This window comes from Aplidium turbinatum, chromosome 1, assembly GCF_918807975.1.
Source record: "Aplidium turbinatum chromosome 1, kaAplTurb1.1, whole genome shotgun sequence".
Classification (NCBI taxonomy): domain Eukaryota; kingdom Metazoa; phylum Chordata; class Ascidiacea; order Aplousobranchia; family Polyclinidae; genus Aplidium; species Aplidium turbinatum.
In genome coordinates this window covers 40,615,192-40,637,374 of record NC_137472.1, presented here as the reverse complement: position 1 = coordinate 40,637,374, position 22,183 = coordinate 40,615,192, and the positions used below count along the sequence as shown (strand labels likewise).

Sequence of the window (22,183 nt, the reverse complement as noted above, 5' to 3'; positions counted from 1 at the left end):
TTAATAGTAGGCTACTATTAAAAGCCTGAAGGGTAGTAATCTCCTTACCACCCAACAACAAAACTTTTTAATAAACTTTCAAAAGGCTTTGCGTAAAATACACCATAGCAAAAATACATATGAAACTGACAGAATCACTAGTATTTTGTCATGTTACAACCTAATGCTTATATCTGGTTCAGGTGTTTGTAAAGAGTTAGTTATTGTGATTGGTGCCTTACAGATGAATTGTATTGAATTTGAAATTGTATTGCCAATTTTTGTATTGAAAACTAATTAACTGAGCATACAGTTGTTTCTAACACACCCTAATTTATTCATAAAGATACATACGTGCTGTTGTGCACTATTAGACCCAACATTCAAATATTGAAACATGTAATGTGACAAAGCAAAAAATACAGTAAAGCAAGCATATAGCAAGATAGGGTAGAAAACAACGGATTAATTGGGGCGAAAAGCAATCCCCCATGAATCTCCCTTAGGCTAACTCTAAATTGTTGCACCATATGACATACAGGCTACAGCTACCGCAAAATGACTTCGGACCTTTCTAAATTTTCAAGAAAAACAATCATTTTGTATACAATGAAACCTTTTAATAAAAACAATCGACCTTTCTTAATATTTTTTCATTATTAGAATCTTCTACACATTTTTCACAACCTTTGCATTACGGTATTAGCCATAATGGTTATTGTTAGTCGTATGATCTGATGTGAAATGCACAACTACAAACCTGGCGTAAATTTTGCTGTGCGCAAAAAGGTCCGAAGTCAATTTGCGGTAGCTGTATGTTTCAACATTGTTACAGTACATTCATCTTGGGCTTTGCGACAGCTGGGAATTTTTGTAAGCTAGCCTACTATTCTTTTTTCTTCTGACAAGTCGGTTCTATACAAACAGCTTCAAAAATTACACTAAAAATCTTTTTGTGTAGTTTTCTACACTTTTGTGTGATAAGTTGTTACTGAGAGGACAAAGTACAATGAAGGTTTGCACTTTTTTAAATATGGTTTATACAACATTTAATTTGGACACACAACTTTATCCGAATGACGCAAACACGAATGCTGCCAGCCATCCCTAAGCCGCAAGGCATGAATAACGTAAGACCCAAATGCGACATTACATAAATGAGGAGATATTTGGCTTTTTCTTGTGAAAATTAATTACTTTTTTGAATACGATAGTAATTTCATATGTCATGGTAGCAATTTCAATATTCATTCTTTACACAAAACATCAAAACTCTTTTGCACTTAACTAATTAAAGGTGAGACTTAGTTATTTCCGGAGCACGTCTTTTAGGTGCAGACAGTTCGGCGCCGGTCAAATAGGCGCGCACACTGTGGCGTCAGGATACTTAGGTGCGAAGCACTGTGGCGCCCGTCATTCAGGTGCTATTCCTAGTAAAGCCTGCAGATTATATCAGCTTGGCAGGTAGGGCAATGCTTTTCACACAAAAAGTTATATTAAACAGTAAAATATATTATTTTGTTAATGCGCGTGCATTCATTTGTTGTTAGTCATGGCTTCAGTGAGTGAAGCAGCTGCTTTATCCAGCAATGCTTTTCACACAAAATGTTATATAGCCTATTAAACAAAAAATATGTTATGGCTTCCTTAACTGAAGTTGCTTAAACCGGCATTGCTTTTCACACAAATGTTATATTGAACAGAAAATATATTGTTAATTTAATGAGCGTGTTCGGCATTTAACTGTTGTTAGTCCAGGTTTGCGTCAGCAAAAGCTTTATCAATAAATTATTTAGGTTTCCAAACATTACTGAATTCTAGAGCTTCGGTAGAGAGTTTGTCTTGTTGAACCATAGGCATACGAAGCCGAGCAACGTGATCAAGTTTGACATCTTCAAGTTTATTACATTTACATAAACATAAAACTACGCAACTGTTTGCGTGATGCAAGCCTGACATACATCGGTATGTCAACAAGACATTTATCGACTAGAGCTGGGGAACACCTGAATTTGAATTCTATACAGAAAAGCGCAATTAAAGATCACATTTTTTCATGTACAGAATGCCAAAATAACGTTTCTATCAAGCAGTTTGAGATCATGTCTAGAGGCAGGTCTGAGTATCAAACTAAGATCTTGGAAGCCTTGTACATAAAACGTCACAATCCACTTTTGAACAGACAATTGTATGCTTGCGGCTCGTCTTTCTTGCTCTCTGTATTTTAAAATTAGTTTTTTCGCACCTTGCCTTTCTACCATATCATGTGATCTGTTTAACACCTTTTGATGCAGTTACCTTTGATTCTCGTGGAGCCTATATCGTTGAGTTTGAGCTAGTCAGAAGTACTGTGCAGTTTTTGTCTTTTTCTGTTTATAGATTTAGTTAACCATTGTATTTTTTTCAGGTGTAGTTAATTTGTATGTATATTATTCCTGAAGAGGACATCTTGTGATGTCGAAAACGTTCGATATTTAATTTGTTGCGTAGTTTTATGTTTATGTAAATGTAATAAACTTGAAGATGTTAAACTTGATCACGTTGCTCGGCTTCGTATGCCTGGTGCACGGTCGTTTGGTCGACAGGACGTTTGGTCGACAAGACGTTTGGTCGACAGAACGATTCATTTTTGGGTTAGGGTTAGAGTCAGGGTTAGATTAGGGTTATGGTTAGTTAACTAACCCTAACCCTAAAATAAATCGTTCTGTCGACCAAATGACCGGGTACCGTATGCCTATGGTTCATTACTGAATTCACTTTTAGTGAAGTCAAATAATAACTACACTTAACATCAGTAAAAAACAAACAGTAGCCTATATTCAAGCGGGCGGTAAAAATTTTGGCGTGTAGTGCCTGACTATGCAAGTACAGCAGCAAAGAACCCACTTAGCAAGCTTTTTGTTTGAAAAGGTGTAAGGATGAAGATTTTTATTAAACAATTAATGAATACGGAATATTCACAATTAAACACTGCAAAATAATAAAATACTGTAACCTACCGTACAGGGGCGCGGGAAATAGTGGTGCTCAAGGGGCTGCAGCCCCCCCCTAGAGCAAATTCAGCCCCCCTGAAATTTTCAATAATTGCTTTAGCCCCCCCCCCCCCAGAAAATTCTGACAATTTAAGGTAGGCCTAGTAGGCAACATAACAAATTTTTAGAAATGTTTTTGAACAATTATTGCTACAATGAATCGAGTTCCTGTTAGGTGTGGTCGCGCTCATCATTTGTAATAAAGAGTCGTCAATCACAGGGAGCTATACCTCGCAGTAGCGGTAGCCTACTAGCCATCCTCACTACTAACTCAGCGGTCCATCGTTTATTAGACATCATTCTGCAATATTTACATTTCATGCATATTGCATACGTCTGAACACTACTATAATACATGATAGCCTATTGCTTTGTCATGTCTGACCAACATGACAGAAGATAGTGCAATGAGAGGAGACGCACGTGCAAACATATTCGGCTTAGTAAAACAAGCACGCAGGATGCGGCGTTATTTTGCGATTACCTGCAGCGTTGAAGTTTTCCAGCCTGCAGAAGCCGTCGCAAGACAGTTCCAAAACAAGATCTTTGCTTCTTCAGCTTTGGAATCAATCACCATTCTCCGCGAACGGATCAAAAATCTCAAAAGATGAATCCGTTTGCAAGCTTATAGAAGTAGCGAACGTCTTTGCGTCTGTCAATAACCTAAAGACGCCAAAGGATCCCCGAGTGACCGAAACCCCAGCAAGATTTCGAAACACAGAAGAATCGGACGCTTTGTTGTCTGCGGGAGAAGGAGAGTGGAAACGGAAATAGGCTACATCGAAGCCCTTGATTTGGTTCAAGCTGAGCTTGATCGAAGATTCGACCAGGCGGATCTGCTTACAGCAGCCAACAGAGAGAAGGCCCTTTTGAGCTGTGCAAACGGTGATGATACTGAGATCAGCTTACCCAATGCCATCAGAAAAGATGGCCTAAAAATGGAACTTACTTTTCTCAGCAATGATGTAAGTGGAAAACCGCAAACTCCATTCAAAAGGTTGCTGAAATACTATCGCAACTAAACCCTCAAACACTATAGATCTTTTCCAAGAAACGCGAAAATTTGTGGAGCTCTGCCTTTGCCTCTCGGTTTCAGCTGCATCATTACAACGTTCTTTTTCTGCTCTAAGACGCCTGAAAACGTGGTTGAGAAGCTCAGTGATACAAAAAAGACTTACGGTACTCATCTTGCGTTGATGCATGTCCACCAAAACATTTTGGACACTGTCGATGTCAAAGAACTCATGGCACGGTTCATAGAGAAAACACCTTCAGTGAAAATCAATCTTCGGAAGCGTGTGGGAGTTCATTTCCACAAACTTTCGTTTTCATGTCACTTTCACTTTTTAATTTGTTCGTTTTCACTCTTCATTTGTTACAATTTACAATGTGTGCGTTTTCAGCTCCGTCTTTTTTACACAGGAGGTGACCGAATGCCCACCAGCAGTTTTTAAACGTTCACCCACATAAAGGGGTCTGGGGGGCGAAGCCCCCCAGAAGCTGACAACACTACGGCAGCTTCAGCCCCCCCTAGAGAAAAATAGCTCCCACGCCACTGCTACCGTACCTAAAAATATATTTTTATTCCTTAACATTATTTTTCTGTTCAATATAACATTTTGTGTGAAAAGCATTGCCCTACTTGCCAAGCTGATATAATCTGCAGACTTTACTAAGAATAGTACCTAAATGACCAGGCGCCACAATGCTCCGCACCTAAATATCCTGACGCCACAATGTGCGGGCCTATTTGACCGACGCCGAACTGTCTACACCTAAAAGATGTGAAGGTGGATCCTTTTATTTCAAGTGTAAAACCCACTGACCTTCCCACCCAATGCAAAGCAGTTTTGTTTTAATCAATGCACACAGCTTAATTTATACATAAATTTGCGCTTATTGGTCCCATCTTACTTGCACAATGGAAAAAAAATAATAATTTGATGAAATTTATCATTAATTAAAAGATAAAATTAAACTTTAAAGCTTAACTTCATCCTGCTCTGCGAATGGCCTTTCTGATAAAAATGCAAATATTTCCCATGCTACAAAAATAGGTACTTTGCCAAGATTAGTTTCTTTTAAGTCCCATTCTTTTCTTAAGCTTTCAACCAATTCCTCCAAAATATCACAACAGTTCTCTTCTGATTTTTCTTTTTCCTTCTCTATAACTGCTCGATATCCTGACCAAGTGTTCAAATAAGCAATGAATTCCTCCAAAGTATAAGATTTTTCATTCAAGATAGAATCATGCTTGATCTTGAAGTTGCTTTTTAGTGAACCAAATATGGTTTGATAATGATCGTCAATATGAAACCTTCTGGGATGGAAGAGACATTGTTTATAAAATTTCTTTATCAGTCTATCAGCAGAAGCCATTTTATTGTCTGAAATATGATCTGGCACATTACGGGGGTATATTTTTGGCACATCATAACCATGAACCAATATGCAACCATTTGGTTGCAAAACTTTGTGACATTCTGAAAAAAACTTTCCAATATCCATCCAATGCACAGCTTGAGAACTTGTGACTAAATCAACATTGTTAACAAAGCTCATATCTTCCCCCGTTCCAGTTTGGTATGAAATGTTTGAGTACGTATTATTTTTCTTAGCCAGTTCAATTTGTTTTTCACTTGGATCAATACCAACAATCTTTTTAAAATGAGGAGAAAAGGCAAGGGTTGACTGACCACTACCACATCCAACATCAACCATGCAGTTGTACAAGTTTGACTGATCAAGAGGGTTGCGACTTTTTAGAAATTCCATTGTAATATCCACAATTCTTTGAGGAATAGATGGCCTCACATGGGCATATGCTTCAACATGCTTGGCATTTTCAAATAAACGTATCATGATGTAAGCCTTATTCTTACAACAATTACTATTGCAATGTAAACAAAATGAGGACTACCCAATCTACATGAATATTTCATCAAAGTTATATATATACCTTGTGACCTAAAGATAGCCTGCTTCGGCCAGTCTTTCAGGCAAAGATCCTTCTTTGCGATGGAAAATGCAAATTTTACCTTCAAATTATCTCATGAAACATTCACACCAGAGCTGGATTGTAATTAAATGCAATCAATCATACATTACTATGTAATTGTATTAATAATTGTATATATAATATATAATTGAGGAGTTTTGTTGTGTTGTTCTTCAAATTATCTCATGAAATATCCACACCAGAGTAAAAGGTGAGTCCCATACTTGATCCAAGCATCGGGGGATGAGAAGATAAGGTTTTCAGTATACTAAGCCTTCGGCACTAACGAGAGTAGGGAGTAGGGTGGCCAGTTCCTTTCTCTCGGCCGCCTTTACTTCAGTGACTACACTCACCCAATTTATTACACCCTGGGTAGAGGTGAGCGGTGTTTGTCAACAACCAGCTTAAGCCGGGAGTCGAACCAGGATTGTATGATTGGAAAGCGAGCGCCTTATCCGCTGCGCCATCCCCCGCTGCCACACCAGAGTAAGTTTGCAATTAAATGCAATACTTTTTTGTACTTTTATCAATAAATGTGAGAATTTTTGTAGTGTACCGTATGTATATAATTATGTTTGTAATTTGAATAAATTAGGCACAATTGCAATTACATTTGATAAGCTGCAAACACAATGTGGTATTTGTATGTGCACCGCTAGTTAGCTTTAAATAGGGGGGGGACTTAGACCAAAAGTTCTGCTCTAACCCCCTGAAAATATGGAGAAACATGTAAAAACACCAACCATCTTACTTTTAACGCTTAAAAATAACGTTTACCCTCTTGAACATAGGGGTTGAAAGTTTTGGAATTTTTGAAAATTTTTACTGTTTGTGGTACGTAAACACTACTTTTTTGATTCAGTCACAATTGTTGTGATTGCTTCACTGAAGTCTTCCATTGTCCCATCAGTCTTTGATACAATATTTTCAAGGTATAGTTTCAAGTTTGTTATGTATGTGTGAAGTGGAAGCTTCTTGTGTCCTTTTTTCAGCTTAAAAATATCGCTAGTTTTGGGAATGGATAACGATGTGTCCCTGGCGTAACGTATTTCCCTGTACAATCTGTCTGTCTTGGTTCTTTCTGCTTGAATTGAATTTGCGTAATTGTCGAGTTCCATTGGTGAAGTAAACGGTCCACCTAAGGATTTGAGAGCTGCAAGATCTTTGTGGCGTCTTTGGTCTAGTGCAATATTAGCGGACATTTTGTTTCTGATATCGTTTTCTGCAAGTTATCTTCAAGTTTTCTCCACTCTAGCTGCAATTCGAGAATAAGGATGGTTTTTTTGGTATAACTTTTGAAAGATCCAGAAGGCATACTTTCAATTAGATCTTGGGATTTATTTTTTACTTGTGATGAAGAGGCTGCTGGTAGTTCTCTGGCCCCTCTGCGAGATAGTTCATAGTTAATGAAGCCAACACTTCTCTCAGAGTCAATGTTGTGGATAGGCACTTTTTCCAGTTTTTCCTCATCCATGTGGGCTAAGGATATATTTGCCTTTGGGTTATGATCTCCGAATCCAAAAATGTTTCCTTTTTGTCTCTGGAATGCTTCAGCGATAGCTGGAAGAAGAACTTGTAACATGCTTTTAAGTTGTGCTTTGTATGTGGATGTCACTTGTGCAATGCTTGCACATATTTCTGGGCTGTACTTTGTGGCATGAAAACGATCGGATGACACGAATTGGAATGCAGGGTTATCAAGATCGAATAGCTTTTCAGGATTTGTGTTGTTCAGATCCTCATAAAGTTGATGGAATGAAGGTGTTAGTTTAGAGTATGTGGTAGTTTGGAACAGAGTGAGTGACAAAAAAGGTTCAACCAGATGTAAACCCAGAAGAGCTCCAATACAAAACATAACCTCTAAAAATTCGATGTCAAGGAAAGACCTAACAAGTAACAATGCATGCTAGCTGATTTGAAACATGACAAAATTTACGCAAAAAATCAGCTACGTCTTCCATATGATACAATACAATAGCGCAGGACAAAGTCAAACGATTAAATCTTTCATCTTTGAGGCTAATACTGATAGATTTTTTCTTGGGGCAATGTGAAGGTCAATGTCTCTGGCTTTATTCCATGGTTTGTGATCAAAATCATGATTAATTAGCCTTGTTATGCAATTAAGAGCTTGTTCAGTGACACTTCTTGCTGATGAGGTTGCATTAACAAGAAAGTTTGCATAAATTTTGTCTCTTCCAATTGCGTTTTCCAAACTTGCCCAGTGCTTACTTATTTCACGATTGAACATCAAGCTTGGATGAACATTGCAGAAGACATGATCTGGTAGTTTTTTTGTTTGAAACTTTTCAGCCACTGTGTGGTCCACTTGAAAATTATGTGAAGTTTGATCAGTCAACACAAAGTCAATCTTTTCATATATATCTTTAGCCTCTACATCACTAGCCACAGAGAGGATCCGTAGTGTATTCATTTTCAAGTTTGCCAAATTAGCTCTGCTTTCTGAAACAATGGACAAGGTAGGCAGTGCTCTATATTTTCCATTTATTATTATTCCATGTACAATGAAAGAACCAGCTCCTTGTTTTTTTGATCCGTCATTAGCATATGTAATGGCTGCATTATTCTCAGAAGACATAATTTCTTGAACAATGGAATCAAGAGCCATTGTTTCGATGCTTTTGCCGGTTTTCCTTATAATATGTCTGTCCGGCAAAGTGTCCAAATCGAGTTGATCCGGGTCACTACCATGAAACTTCCAAATTCTTCCAAACATCTTGTTTGCTGTTTCCACGATAGCTGCCTCTGCTTGGAGCTGAGACATATGATAAACACTTTTTAGTTTGTCCAAGGTTTCATAAAATTCACTGCAAACATTTCGCAAAGTAAGTCGAACATGCTGGTATTGCTTTGCCATAGTGTCATCAACCACATGATTAATAGCTACTTTCCTCCTCTTTGGCTTAGGCTCTTCATCATCAGTTGGAGTGTCGTCTGAAGTGACCTCAACAGCACTAGATTGTTCAGAGTCTGAAAGCATCTCATTTAATTCAGTTAAACCTTCATTATATTCTTCCGTGATTCTTTTTTCGGAGCACCTCAATCGTTCAAGAGCATGAAGATCTTGCTTTCGCCTTTCCATTGTTTTACACCACTGTTTGTCAATGTAATCCTCACAATACATTTTTCGCTCTGAGCGTTGATCTTTCAGAATGTCCCATTCCATACTGGTCATCGTTACTCCATGGAGAGCTTCAAGTTTTTTTCTTTGTACGTTATTTTCACAAAATATATCAAAAACACCACTGGACCTGTCATTGAAGTCATTCACTCGTTTCTGATGCCGATTGTTTTGACGAGATTTTCTTATTCTCAAAAGATACATAAATTCATCATAAATCTTAACAACACGATTTTTAATAGCAATAGTGGAAACTGTATACAAATTGCAGAACAACCAATGTTCTTGCAACATCATTGCTATCATACCAGCAGCATCCAATTTACTTCTCTCATTTGCACCTGCTCTCTTAGGCTGTAACAAGTACAACATATTTTCAAGGACTGCCTTTTCTACAGGAAAGGTTCCTGCTAGAAAGCCAGCTGCTTCATAGTGCAGGCCCTTAGGGGCAAAAATGAGCATCTTTAGGCTAAACGTGTTACACGTTGTTTTTTTGCATTTTTTTGTAGTTGATGAATCTAACTTCAATTTTAGTGGGTGCCGCAACTTTTTGGGTCACGTGATCACCCCCAAATCGGGGGTTCCCCCCAAGTCAATTTTGAGCTCTTTTCACGGCATTTTTATGCAATTAGATACGTTATTTTTTTACATTTGGACTGACTGCCACTACAAAATGCACGAGATAAAAATCACACAAAATTATGTTATTAATGACGTCATGTATTAATTTTTTGCTTGTTTTTTTCTTATTGTAGTCGCTTGTTTGTTGTTGGTGTTACTTTTTTGGTTACAATAAGTTACCAATGGTTTTTCAACTGATTTGATTAGTATTGAGTGTCAGTACTAACATATTCAAAATGTTAAGGAATCCAACTTCCGGAAAGTGGTTATTTTCAAGATAGCTTCCAAGATGGCCGCCAAACCATTGAACAAAACAGTAAATTGACCATAACTCAGTCATCATATGACCAAAACATGTAGTTTTGGTGTCTATATCTAGGTTTTTATACCCTGTGAAGTCAATGAGACTATTCTCAGAATTTTTGAATTATCTGATAGCCTATAAATTCAATATGGCAAACCAAGATGGCCGCCAAACCATTAAAATAACAGTAAATTGACCAAAACTAGGTTATCATATGACCAAACGTGTAGTTTTGGTGTCTATATCTAGGTTTTTATACCCTATGAAGTCAATGAGACCATTCTCAGAATTGTTAAATTATCGGATAGCCTATAAATTCAATATGGCAATCCAAGATGGCCGCTAAACCATTAAAATAACATAGTAAATTGACCATAACTAGGTCATCATATGACCAAAACATGTAGTTTTGGTGTCTATATCTAGGTTTTTATACCCTGTGAAGTCAATGAGACTATTCTCAGAATTGTTGAATTATCTGATAGCCTATAAATTCAATATGGCAAACCAAGATGGCCGCCAAACCATTAAAATAACAGTAAATTGACCATAACTAGATTATCATATGACCAAAACGTGTAGTTTTGGTGTCTATATCTAGGTTTTTATACCTTGTGAAGTCAATGAGACCATTCTCAGAATTGTTGAATTATCTGATAGCCTATAAATTCAATATGGCAAACCAAGATGGCCGCCAAACCATTAAAATAACAGTAAATTGACCATAACTAGGTTATCATATGACCAAAACGTGTAGTTTTGGTGTCTATATCTAGGTTTTTATACCTTGTGAAGTCAATGAGACCATTCTCAGAATTGTTAAATTATCTGATAGCCTATAAATTCAATATGGCAATCCAAGATGGCTGCCAAAACAATTAAAAATGTACAATAACAATGTATTGTTTATTAAACAACCCAGTAAATTTCTATCACAGGGATTTCTATATACAGGGTCATCAATATTTAGCGTTACAATCTATTTCATCCATCGAGGTTCTGGCTAAAGAGTCGAGAGTGTCGTATGGGACCATGTCAACTTTACTCCGAAAGGACCTGAAGATGTCTCCATTCAAGCATGTCAAGAAACAACAACTTTCTGCTCAAGTTGTTGATAAACAACTCCAAAGATCCCAGATTCGTCTTTCCTGCATTCAGGATGGCATGCTACCAAATCTCGTTTTCAGTGATGAGAAGAAATTTGATGTTGAACATCACTTTAACACCCAAAACGATCGGGTTTGGTCGAGGGATGAGATGAAGCATCTCGAGTGGTAACAAGGAAACAATGTGCCACCTCAGTGATGGTCTGGGCAGCCGTGACAGAGTCCGGTAAAAGACCCCTCTTTTTCGTTGACCAGGGGGTGAAATTGAACCAGCAAAACTATCGAGATGACATCCTCGTTAGCGCATTGTTGCCCTGGGCCCACAAGCACTTCAAAAAACGTCCCTGGTCTTTTCAGCAGGACTCTACACCATCACATGGGGCTAAAAATACTCAGGAGTGGCTTTCCGAGAATGTCCCGCACTTCATTCTCAAAGAGGAATGGCCCCCATCTTCTCCCGATCTGAATCCCCTTGATTTTGGGATCTGGTCATACCTTGAGAGCAAGGTCTCGGCCACTCACCATCAAAGTTTGGAAGCTCTGAAGGTGAAACTGCAGAAGGAGTGGGCCAAAGTCCCTTAGAAAGTAATTCGTGACACATGCAAGGCTTTTCCTAAACGTCTTCAACTAGTTATTGACGCAGATGGAGGACATATTGAATAATATTTTGTGTATTAATTCTCTATTGCTTTTTCCACAATAATTGTCTAAAACGTTTTTTTGCCTAGACTGGATAAAGTGCAGGCCTTACTTATTAGAAGAAATGGTGTATTGAAAACGACAATAATAAAACGAAACAAACAGTTGCTTACCGAATTCTTACATATTCCCTAGTCACTCCAAATCTCCAGTTCTCCAGATTTATAAAACAATGACCACTCCAGTCCATGCCAAAACGTAAAAAGAAAGATCAACTAGCAAAAATTGTTAATGCATGGCCGGGTCGCTCAAGCATGAAAATAGAATGGAGCAGAGATACAACAATAATATTAAATGGGCGGGGAATCGTTTCTAACATACCCACCCCCAAAACCAGAGTTTAACAAATGAGGGTTTTACCACTGTAAAACGATTACAACGAAGCAAAACACAAACCAATTAATTGCCACAAGGTGGCCACATAAACGACAATTGACATGAATTATGCAAATATCGACCAGAATCAAAAATATTCGCGGTTAGCAAGGATCACAATTGCAACACAAAGGCTGGCTTGCATTACACACAAACTTAATAGAACATGCATAACAGTAGCCTACAGAAGGACATCGAAGACACGCCCAAGAGGAGTTAAAAAACCCTTTTGACCAACATGCTTAGCGATTGCTAAAATTAAGCACAAAAACATAAGTCTACCGACAACTGGAAGTCAGCATAAACGGATACACGAAAAACAAATGATAGCATACATGGTACCAGTGGCAGAAGTGGGGATATGGCATAAACAAAAGCACACATACAACCTAATACTGCGCAATGCTATGACTAACGCAAGTGACATTAAGGTCAGAGCAAAAGTACCAGAAATAACACGCGACTGTTAAGTCGAGTCGTGATAGTTGAGCAATGAATTGACTAAACACAAAAAATAAAATAATAGTAATATCGCACATAGCAAAAGCTTTAGTAGTGAGACAGGTGTGTGAAATAGTCAGACCAAAAACAGAGCTAGACTACTACAGTGTGAAATAACTGCAGGATGCAAATAGAAACAACACAATTAATGGGAGTCCGTAAGACCGTAACACAGTTATGGCAAAACTGCTGGATGCAAATGCATCGACGACACCGCGCTAGCTGCGGTAGTGAGGAGCACAAGAATAATAATAGTAAAATAAACACAAACACGCAATACAATTCAAATATGAAACCTAAGCAGCATGAGCAATGTCAGTTGTGCAATCGTGCCAACCAGCCAGCCTAGAAAACAAAATTGTCATTTCAAAAGTCCATACTGCCCTCTAGCAGGCAGATCTTTCTGATGTCGCGAACAAACTCTGTACCGTCAGCAACCTTTACTCGCACGCGTCTGACAAGTTTGTTAGTGTCCGGCATAACTTCCTTTACAATAGCCTTGGGCCAGTGCCCACGTTTAGTTGCCTCGTCCGCTACCAGTACCAAATCGCCTGGTTTCAAGCTTGGAGATGTGCCAAACCACTTTTGTCGGGGCTGCAACAGAGGGAGATATTGCAACAGCCATTGTTCCCAAAACTTGTTTGTGAGGTATTGGGTCTTTCTCCAAGAGCGTCGATAACCGTCAGCCTTCATAAAAACATCTGGCGGTAGGGTGTCACAAGCTGATCCGGTGAGTATCATACTTGGAGTCAGGGCTTGCAGATCATCTGGTGACGATGGGAGCGAAGTGATGGGACGATCGTTTAAAATTCTTTCAATCTCTGCTACCAGCGTTAGAAGGTCGAACTCATCCAACGTAGCGTTTCCTACCAGCGACCGCATCAATTTTCTTAATAAACGAAAAAATATTTCGTAGAAGCCGCCTTGATGTGAAGCACGCGGAGGGTTGAAGTGCCAGTTCGTTTCATGCCGAAGTAAGGCATCGGTGACTTTCTTTTGATGGAGGTTCTTGAGTCCTTGCCGAAGTTCGCGGTCTGCAGCAACAAAGTTTCCTCCGTTGTCACTGTACAGATCAGTAGGACAAACGTTTCTACGGCTGCAGAATCTTCGGTAGGCTTGAATGAATGCACTTGCCTCCAGGGATTGCACGACCTCAAAGTGCACAGCACGGGTCGCCAAACAATTAAAAATACAAACATATCGCTTAACACTGCTGCGGCCGCTCTTTACCATCAATGGACCAAGAAGGTCAGTGCCAGCAGCTTGAAAAGGAATGGATTTGTTTACGCGTGGAGCAGGTAAGTTGCCCATCTGCTGTTTTCCGGCGGTAGCTTTCCAAAAACGACAGTTCATACAGGAATGCAAGACCCTTTTGACAGCTGATCGCCCTTTGACAATCCAATAACGGGAAGCAATGGCGGTAAGGACTTGTGAGCATCCCATGTGTCCTTCTCGTTCGTGATACCTCATGATCACTAGATCGGTGATTGGGTGCTGATATGGGAGAATGATCGGATGCCTTCTTCCGCTTGACAGAGAAGATTGTTGCAATCGCCCACCAACTCTTAACGTTTCGTTAACAACATAGGGGTTTAGGGACTGTAGCTCCTTCAAAGCCACATGCTTCTTCAACTGCAGGTCGGACACGAGTTCCACCGGGGCGTCAAATCCTGGGTGGTTATGGAGAACTGCGAACACCGTCGGGTATGCTTGATGCTGGGCGGCTGTGACAATGGCAAGTTCAGCTTCGTCCATCTCCTCGACACTGAGCGAATCTGTCTTAACAGTCAAGGAGTCATCTCGGCATTTCCTTTTCAGGTACAATTTGAAGCGAAGCAACCATGCAACCGTTCTTTGCAGATCGTGGAAATGCGAGTAGCGGGTAAACAACCGACATAGAGAGTCTGAGTCCGTAATCGTGTGTTGCTGAGCTGAGCAACGTTCAATGTTTTTAACCTCTGGATCGTCTGACGAAATTCCGCCAACAAAGTCGGGCTGGTTTGGCCAATTGCTCGTGACATCATGCAAAAACTTAGGACCATTAAACCAAAGCTTAGCGGTATTAACTTTATCAGGCCAAACTCCCCGAGACGCGAGGTCAGCGGGGTTTAAGGTAGTCGGTACATAATGCCATTGATTGACACTGGTAAGCATGTGAATAGTGCTCAGCCTATTAGCCACAAAGGTGTGGAAACGAGTCGAAGTATTATTAATGTAACGCAGCACAACAGTTGAGTCTGTCCATAAGACAACACAATTGAATTTAAAATCACACTCCGTCAGGATAAAATTGCAGACTTTGGCAGCGAGCACAGCAGCAGTGAGCTCCAGGCGAGGTACGCTAACAGGCTTTAATGGAGCCACTCGAGCCTTGCCAAATAGAAAATTACAAATTACTACAGAATCATCATAAAACACTTTAACATAAAACACGACCCCATAGCCACTGGTACTGGCATCACAAAAACCATGCAATTCAAAGCGGATAGCACATTTACCAAAAAGAGTCAGGCTTCTAGCGATGGAAACACATTCAAGCTCTGGAAGGGCCTTTAACCAAGCTTCCCAATTAATGTTTACTGGCCCAAGGCCATTAAGGGGTTCATCCCAATCAAGTTGAGCGTCACATGCCTGCTGCAGGAGTTGCCTAGCAGGTAAAATGAAGGGTTGTATTAGACCTAGTGGGTCGTATGTTTGCGAAATCATGGAGAGAACGCCTCTCCGGGTGTTAGGCTTTTGTTGGATACTCACCCTCACCTCCATGCAATCGCTCGCAGCATTCCACACAACACCAAGGGTTTTCTGCGTTGGAAGCTGGCACTGAGGCAAATCGACCTTCGACGCCAAGTCTTCCTGCAACACAGAACTCAAGACCTCTGCACTGTTAGACAGGAATTTAGTTAAATGGAAGCCGCCACTTTGTAATAGTTCACGCAGTTGTTGTATTAGTTCGATAGCCTGGTCCGGCGATTCACATGAATGACAAATATCGTCAACATAAACATTTTTTAAAACTGAGTTAACAGTGTTTTGATCGGCACCTGTTTCATTGTCTTTGGCAGTCATCCGAAGTGCGAAGGCAGCACAGCATGGCGACGACTTTGCTCCAAACACATGAGTTTGCATACGGTAGTCGACAGGTTCCCGCTTGAGATCATCGTCCGGATACCATAAGAATCGAAAGGCATCCCTGTCTCCTTCGTCTACACGTACTTGGGAAAACATGGCCTTAATATCGCCCACAACAGCGATCGGATGTTGCCTGAAGCGAAACAATGTTCCTACAAGGTTATTGGTGAGATCTGGGCCATGAAGCAGCTTGTCATTTAATGACACGCCTTTAAACTTCGCGCTGCAGTCGAAAACGACTCTAAACTTGGCCGCATTGGTCGTGCAGTGATGGGGCACATAGCACGTCTTCCCTGGTGTGTCTACCACACCAGTTTCAAGTGGCACAGCATAGCCACATTTAACATATTCCTGCATTTTATCACGATACTTATTGAATAACACCGGGTCAGTAATAAATCGGCGCTTCATTCCCTCTAGGCGCTTGAGTGCCATAGAGCGATTATTGCACAAGTCCGGGTCTTCATCCTTCCACAACAGCCCTACAGAATAGTGTCCATCCACCTTCTTCACCGTGTCCTGCATGATCTGCAGCGCACGTTTATCCTCAATTGAAGGACAGGGGGCCTGTGGCTCATCGATGTCATTAAAATCCTGCAACAATACATTTAACATTCTATCGCAAGACTCCTTTACGCTAAGAAAGTTTACCATTACTGGTGAGTTGAGTTGCCTATCGCCACCATCTTTCCCATAAATGGTCCAACCCAGAAGAGTGTGCAGTCCACATGGTTCTCCTGGTGCGCCAGTACGAACTTCCTGCAAAAGATAAGCCTGGTGAAGATCGCTGCCCAATAACAACTCAACCTTCCTATCTTTTAGTTCAGGGAACTTTAAGTCCTCCAAATGACTATATGCACTACTAAGTGCTTCGGTGGGAATACTGTGGCTGACATCCACAATCTGGTCCATCACCAGAGCATCTGCAACGGAAAACACAGCCTGCTCTTCCATTCCCTGCACAGCCAAAAAATCAATTTTCTTGTCATGAAAGGAGACAGCATTGGTGGTCAGCAACTCCACATTGCTTTTTGTCGCAGCAACCCCTAAGCGAGATACGAGGCTTGAGGAGCATAGACTGACGCTAGAACCTTCATCGATAAAAGCATAAGTATAGGTATAGTTGGAGGGGTCCCCAGCCCATACCTTAACTGGCAAAACCTTAAAAATTGTTGTCCCAGATGTTGCTGGCACAGTTGCGGACGTTGTTGCTGAGATGCCCTTCTTCAGAGCAGAGGGGCTTTCCTCTTCCACACGGTTTACATGCAGAAGTGAATTATGCCTCGATCCACACGTTGCACAAGATTTCTTAAATCTGCAATCAACCACTCTGTGGCCTGCTCTCAAGCAACAAAAACACAGTCTATGCTTTTGCACCAGGGTTCTTCTTTCTGCAACAGGCTTTTGTTTAAACATCTCACACTTCCATAGGGCATGCGACTCTGCACACAAACAACAGGACTCTTGCTTATGGTTAGCAGATTGGGAAATCTGCTCTTGGGTTGTGCAAACCGAAGCACGCTTGTAGCCACCTTGCGGATTAGATCGAGCCAGCGATGGTTGTGGAGCTCTCTTAACATCTTTGCCTGGTTGCATAAGATGGCCATATTGGCTGTCGGCTCGAGAGGCTGCATCCTCGACCAAGACTCTTAAATCACCAAACGTGGCACAGTCCGATCCTAAGTGATTAACATGAACAAACTGCTCCTTTAACTTATAAGGAAGTCGCAGGAACAGCCGTTGAAGCACCTCGTCACTGTTTAAAAGGTGAGACTTACCCCAGCCATCGAAACTGACTTCACACTTATACATCTTGTCGCAGAGCTTTGTGAGGCCTGGCGCATCCCACTCTGAAATAGGGGGTCCTTGCAGCAAATCTTCCTTCACTTTGGCCATGAGTTTTCCAGGGTTGCCAAACCTTTTTCTCAATCTATCCCATGCCATTCCATATGCTCTTTCACTATTTTGCAAGCAACTCAGGCCAGATATTACTTCCAAGGCCTGGCCTACACAATTGTCCTCCAAAAAGGCGATGCGATCTTCAAAACTTAGATAATTTGACTCAATGTATCGCTCAAAACGCCTTTTAAAGTTAAAGAACTTTAACACATTGCCGTCAAACTTCTCAAGCGATAACCGAGGACCATGAACATTTTGAAACCCTGCACTGAGCTGGGGTTGAGGCACGACGATGGGAAATTCACTACTATTATTAGCTTCAGTGCGAAAGGGAGATGTGTAAGGATTAAGAATATTACTAGCACTACTGCTGCCCTGAAGGATACCCTGTTCTGCTTTTACAGGTGGTATCTTTACACCACTCTCACGGGGTGTCACGTGACTGCTAGACTCAGCAGCTTTGCCTGTGTCACTGCCTGCATCCATAACTACCGATGATGTTTGATGTGACACTTGCTTGGATTGCTCTCGACAGCTTCGAATGAGGGTAGAGCATGCTTCAAGCAAACCATAAATGCTTTCCCCCATACGGTTCATCCTAGATTCTATTGAGCCTGATTGCTGTGGTTTGCATTTGAGTAAATCTAAACGTTTAAGGGAGAGCTTCCTTTGAAGTTCAAGGCATCTTTTCTTTACCTCCAAAACTTCAGAAGAACTCAGGAAATCATCACTTGAGCATAGCTCCATGTCGATGGAAGTTATGCCAAGCTCGATTTCAACCAGCTCTTGTTCTAACACAACGAGACCTGGCAGCTCTTCGCTACTGTCATGTTGACCACTAATATTAGAGGCGGCCTCATGCTGCTCTGTTGAGCCACTAGCATAACCATTTGGCTTACCCCGTCTTGGGGTTTGCTTGGGCTTTTTACGAGCCATAATTAACACACAGCAATATACAAGCTACAAAAAACAAAATCTGTACGGTACTTACCTTAGGTGAGGTGACAATTGACCTTCACGATATTACGGAGAATGTCAGTAAGCAACCTACTAAAATTACAGGGTTTAACGGTAACCAGTTCTACCTGACTAGAACAATGGCCTGACAGAGTACAGGCTTAGAAGCTTCAATCTTTGGCAGACCTGACAAGACTGCCCAAAGTGAAGATCTATTTACAAAATTTAAACAAAGTTTACAACGTGGCGGGCTCAAAGGCACAAACCAAAAAATGAATCCTTGGCAGACCTGAAAAGACTACCCTAGGATAACAAACAACTAGTTACAAAGTTCAAAGAAACTTTACAGCATGGCAGGCTCAAAGGCACACACCAACAAAATGAATCCTAGGCAGACCTGAAAAGACTACCCTAGGATAACAAACAAATTACAAAATTCAAACAAACTTTACAGCATGGCAGGCTCAAAGGCACAAACCAATAGTGAATCCTTGGCAGACCTGACAAGACTACCCTAGGATAACAAAACAAATTACACAACTAGCTAAAGTGAGCTAGACAAAGGCACATACCATAAATGAATCCTTGGCAGACCTGAAAAGACTACCCTAGGATAACAAACAAATTACACAACTAGCTAGAGTTAACTAGACAGGCATAACCTTGCACCAAGCAAAGGTATGTTTTATAAATGATGTCTAAAACGTTTTTTTGCCTAGACTGGATAAAGTGCAGGCCTTACTTATTAGAAGAAATGGTGTATTGAAAACGACAATAATAAAACGAAACAAACAGTTGCTTACCGAATTCTTACATATTCCCTAGTCACTCCAAATCTCCAGTTCTCCAGATTTATAAAACAATGACCACTCCAGTCCATGCCAAAACGTAAAAAGAAAGATCAACTAGCAAAAATTGTTAATGCATGGCCGGGTCGCTCAAGCATGAAAATAGAATGGAGCAGAGATACAACAATAATATTAAATGGGCGGGGAATCGTTTCTAACAATAATACATTTGCCAAAATTCTAAATTTTCTTTCATTTCATAAATATAACCAATTTAAGTTGTAACGATAAATACTGATGACCCTGTATAGCCTATTTGTGTTAACTGAGCAGGCATAAAGAGCTCATACGATGTGGTCATGTAGACTCTTGACATAATCAGCGTAAAGAAAGCAAATGGATCAAGTATTACTAATGCTCATCGCTGTCACTCTCGATGTCATCGTCTGTAATTATGTGATTGCTGTATGGACACATGAACCAGTTTGGCATGGTCCACATCCAGCATGGTATGGTAGCACATATCTCCGGCAACTACAGTGAGGTGAACACGATTCGCAAATGCAGTGATCATTTTCAGTAGGTTGTCCGGGGCAGCTTTCATGTCCGTCATGATTGGAACCATCTGATTATTGTCTACTTTCCATCCCCAGTCTAGAGCATCCATACCATCTTCAGTAACCTACCCATCCTGACCATAATCTGGTAGTAAACTCTGAGGCAGTGGAATTTGGTAAAGGATGATGTAGGTGGCAAAAGTACAGGGTGAACAAATATTGCAATTTCGTGTTTTGACAAGTTAGAAATCTGTAAACTATGGGTTGAATTTGGAGTTGGAGAAAAAACTCGCTTCATTCCAATCCATGATATCATATTGTTTCATCTTCACCTCAATCTCCGATGATTTGCGCTTCTTTACCTTTGTTTTATACTATCACAATCTGTGATACTGTTTCGTCTTTGGAAAAAAAGGCTTGGGATTGTTGGAAGCTTAATCTTACCGCAATGTGTGGCTTATTTAACTCTCTGAATTTCTCAAGCTCACCTAGTTCTATAAATGACATACAAAGAGCTAAGTATGTCATAGCTCTTTAGGCAATAGTCCTACTGTCACGAATGTAGACGAATGCCGTTATATGATGTTTACCAATGGTTGCACTATTGAAAAGCTGCAACCAACGTCAGCTGCTCTGATGCAACATACACGCAGAGCGATACATCAAGCTGAAATACGGAAATCAAGCCTCGTAAATGTTCAGCAACTACCTTCTCCTTTAGCTTGGGGTTGGAAGCATAATGATGCAAATCAGCTTGTTCCGTTTTGTCAGTCTACTTGTGGCTCTCGATGTTCCTGTAAGAAAAAATCCATAAAATGCACAAGTCTTTGTTCATGCGAGTACGAAACATGCAATTCGACCACAAAATATCCAATCCTCTCTGATGTTTCATCTTCAATCCACATCGACGTTTCATCTCCAATCCACACTGATTATTCAAGAAATGCTTTTGACTTTCTAAACTCTATCTTGTAACTTGAAAAAACTTGTCGTACACGAATTTTTTTAACATCAAATTACGTATGGTAGAAATTTAACATTGAAAACCGCTAGTTTTTTCATCTTGAATTAACAGTGTTAAGACTCTGACATTGCATCATCTGGGGTCGTGTATTAATTTGATTTGTAGATCATAATTAGGCCTACATATTATTTTAAATTTTAAAGTGGCATGACCAAAAGGGAAATTCACCCCTGGTAGCTGCTCTTCTGGTTATTCCCTTGATGACGTCGTTATTGCGTCATACTGTACTGGAATTATTGTTATTGCTTGCAATTGTAAAATTTTAAGCATTTGCAAAACTAATAATGAGAGTATTTGATCGCCTTTTTCGGAATAAACTTACCATTGGTTCCTGAATTTGAAGTTGTCTAGTTTTAATAATGTAATGATGACGTCATAAAAGATGTAATCATGACGAAACTACTTTTAGGAATTGTGAAATGGTTTTAGTAACCGGTACTCCAACTAAAACCAACAGCAAACGACCAAAATAGGTTAAAAAAGCAAAAAAATATATGTGATGACGTCACAATGACGTCATCAGTAAAATTATTTTGTGTTTATTTTGTCTCACTTATTTGTATGTGCTTTTTAAGTTAAAATATACAAAAATCAAATATGTAATTGCACAAAAATGACGTAAAAAGAGCTGAAACGTGATTTCTGGGGAAATCCCCGATTTGGGGGTGATCACGTGACCCAAAAAGTTGCGGCACCCACTAAAATTAAAGTTGGGTTGATCAACTGCAAAAATATGCAAAAAAACAACGTGTAACACGTTTAGCCTAAAGATTCCCCTAAGGGCCTGAACTATCAGTGTAAACAACATCACCCAATTTCTTTTTTGCTTTGGACCGAGTTTCAAAAGCAGACATTATTAGGTGAAAGTAGACTGCTAACTGCCCAAAGGGTATAATAGTACACTTTCAGATTTCTGTATCTTCAATATGATATAGGTTTATAGTACATCTGAAAAACAATAAAAATCAATGCTTGCTCTGGGTCTGTTTTTGTTATGGTATACTTGACTGCAATATTACAACACACCATCAAGGTGTTGGCCGAACAAAAGTTGTTTCAAAGAGCAAATTAA

The 22,183-nt window shown here is 40.0% G+C and overlaps 2 protein-coding genes across 2 annotated transcripts; both read right to left on the bottom strand.

The window, feature by feature from the left end:
- Positions 1-4,991: 4,991 nt before the first annotated feature.
- Positions 4,992-5,873, bottom strand: LOC145765758 (putative methyltransferase DDB_G0268948). The gene has a single exon (XM_082577545.1). It carries the CDS (start codon positions 5,871-5,873, stop codon positions 4,992-4,994), a length of 882 nt encoding a protein of 293 aa, XP_082433671.1.
- Positions 5,874-13,123: 7,250 nt separating this feature from the next.
- On the bottom strand, positions 13,124-18,721 carry LOC145765727 (uncharacterized). Its single transcript, XM_082577544.1, has 2 exons — positions 15,256-18,721; positions 13,124-14,994 (listed from the first exon to the last, which is right to left on the bottom strand). The coding sequence occupies exons 1-2, from the start codon at positions 18,719-18,721 to the stop codon at positions 13,124-13,126; spliced, it is 5,337 nt and encodes a 1,778-aa protein (XP_082433670.1).
- Positions 18,722-22,183: the final 3,462 nt, after the last annotated feature.

Excerpts from the sequence above, each read along its gene's own strand:
- LOC145765727 (XM_082577544.1), bottom strand. The coding sequence starts at position 18,721 with ATGGCTCGTAAAAAGCCCAAGCAAACCCCAAGACGGGGTAAGCCAAAT. Across the intron at positions 14,995-15,255 it reads TAGAAGCCTGACTCTTTTTG|ACTCAACTGTTGTGCTGCGT; the intron begins GTAAATGTGCTA and ends TCTTATGGACAG.
- LOC145765758 (XM_082577545.1), bottom strand. The coding sequence starts at position 5,873 with ATGATACGTTTATTTGAAAATGCCAAGCATGTTGAAGCATATGCCCAT.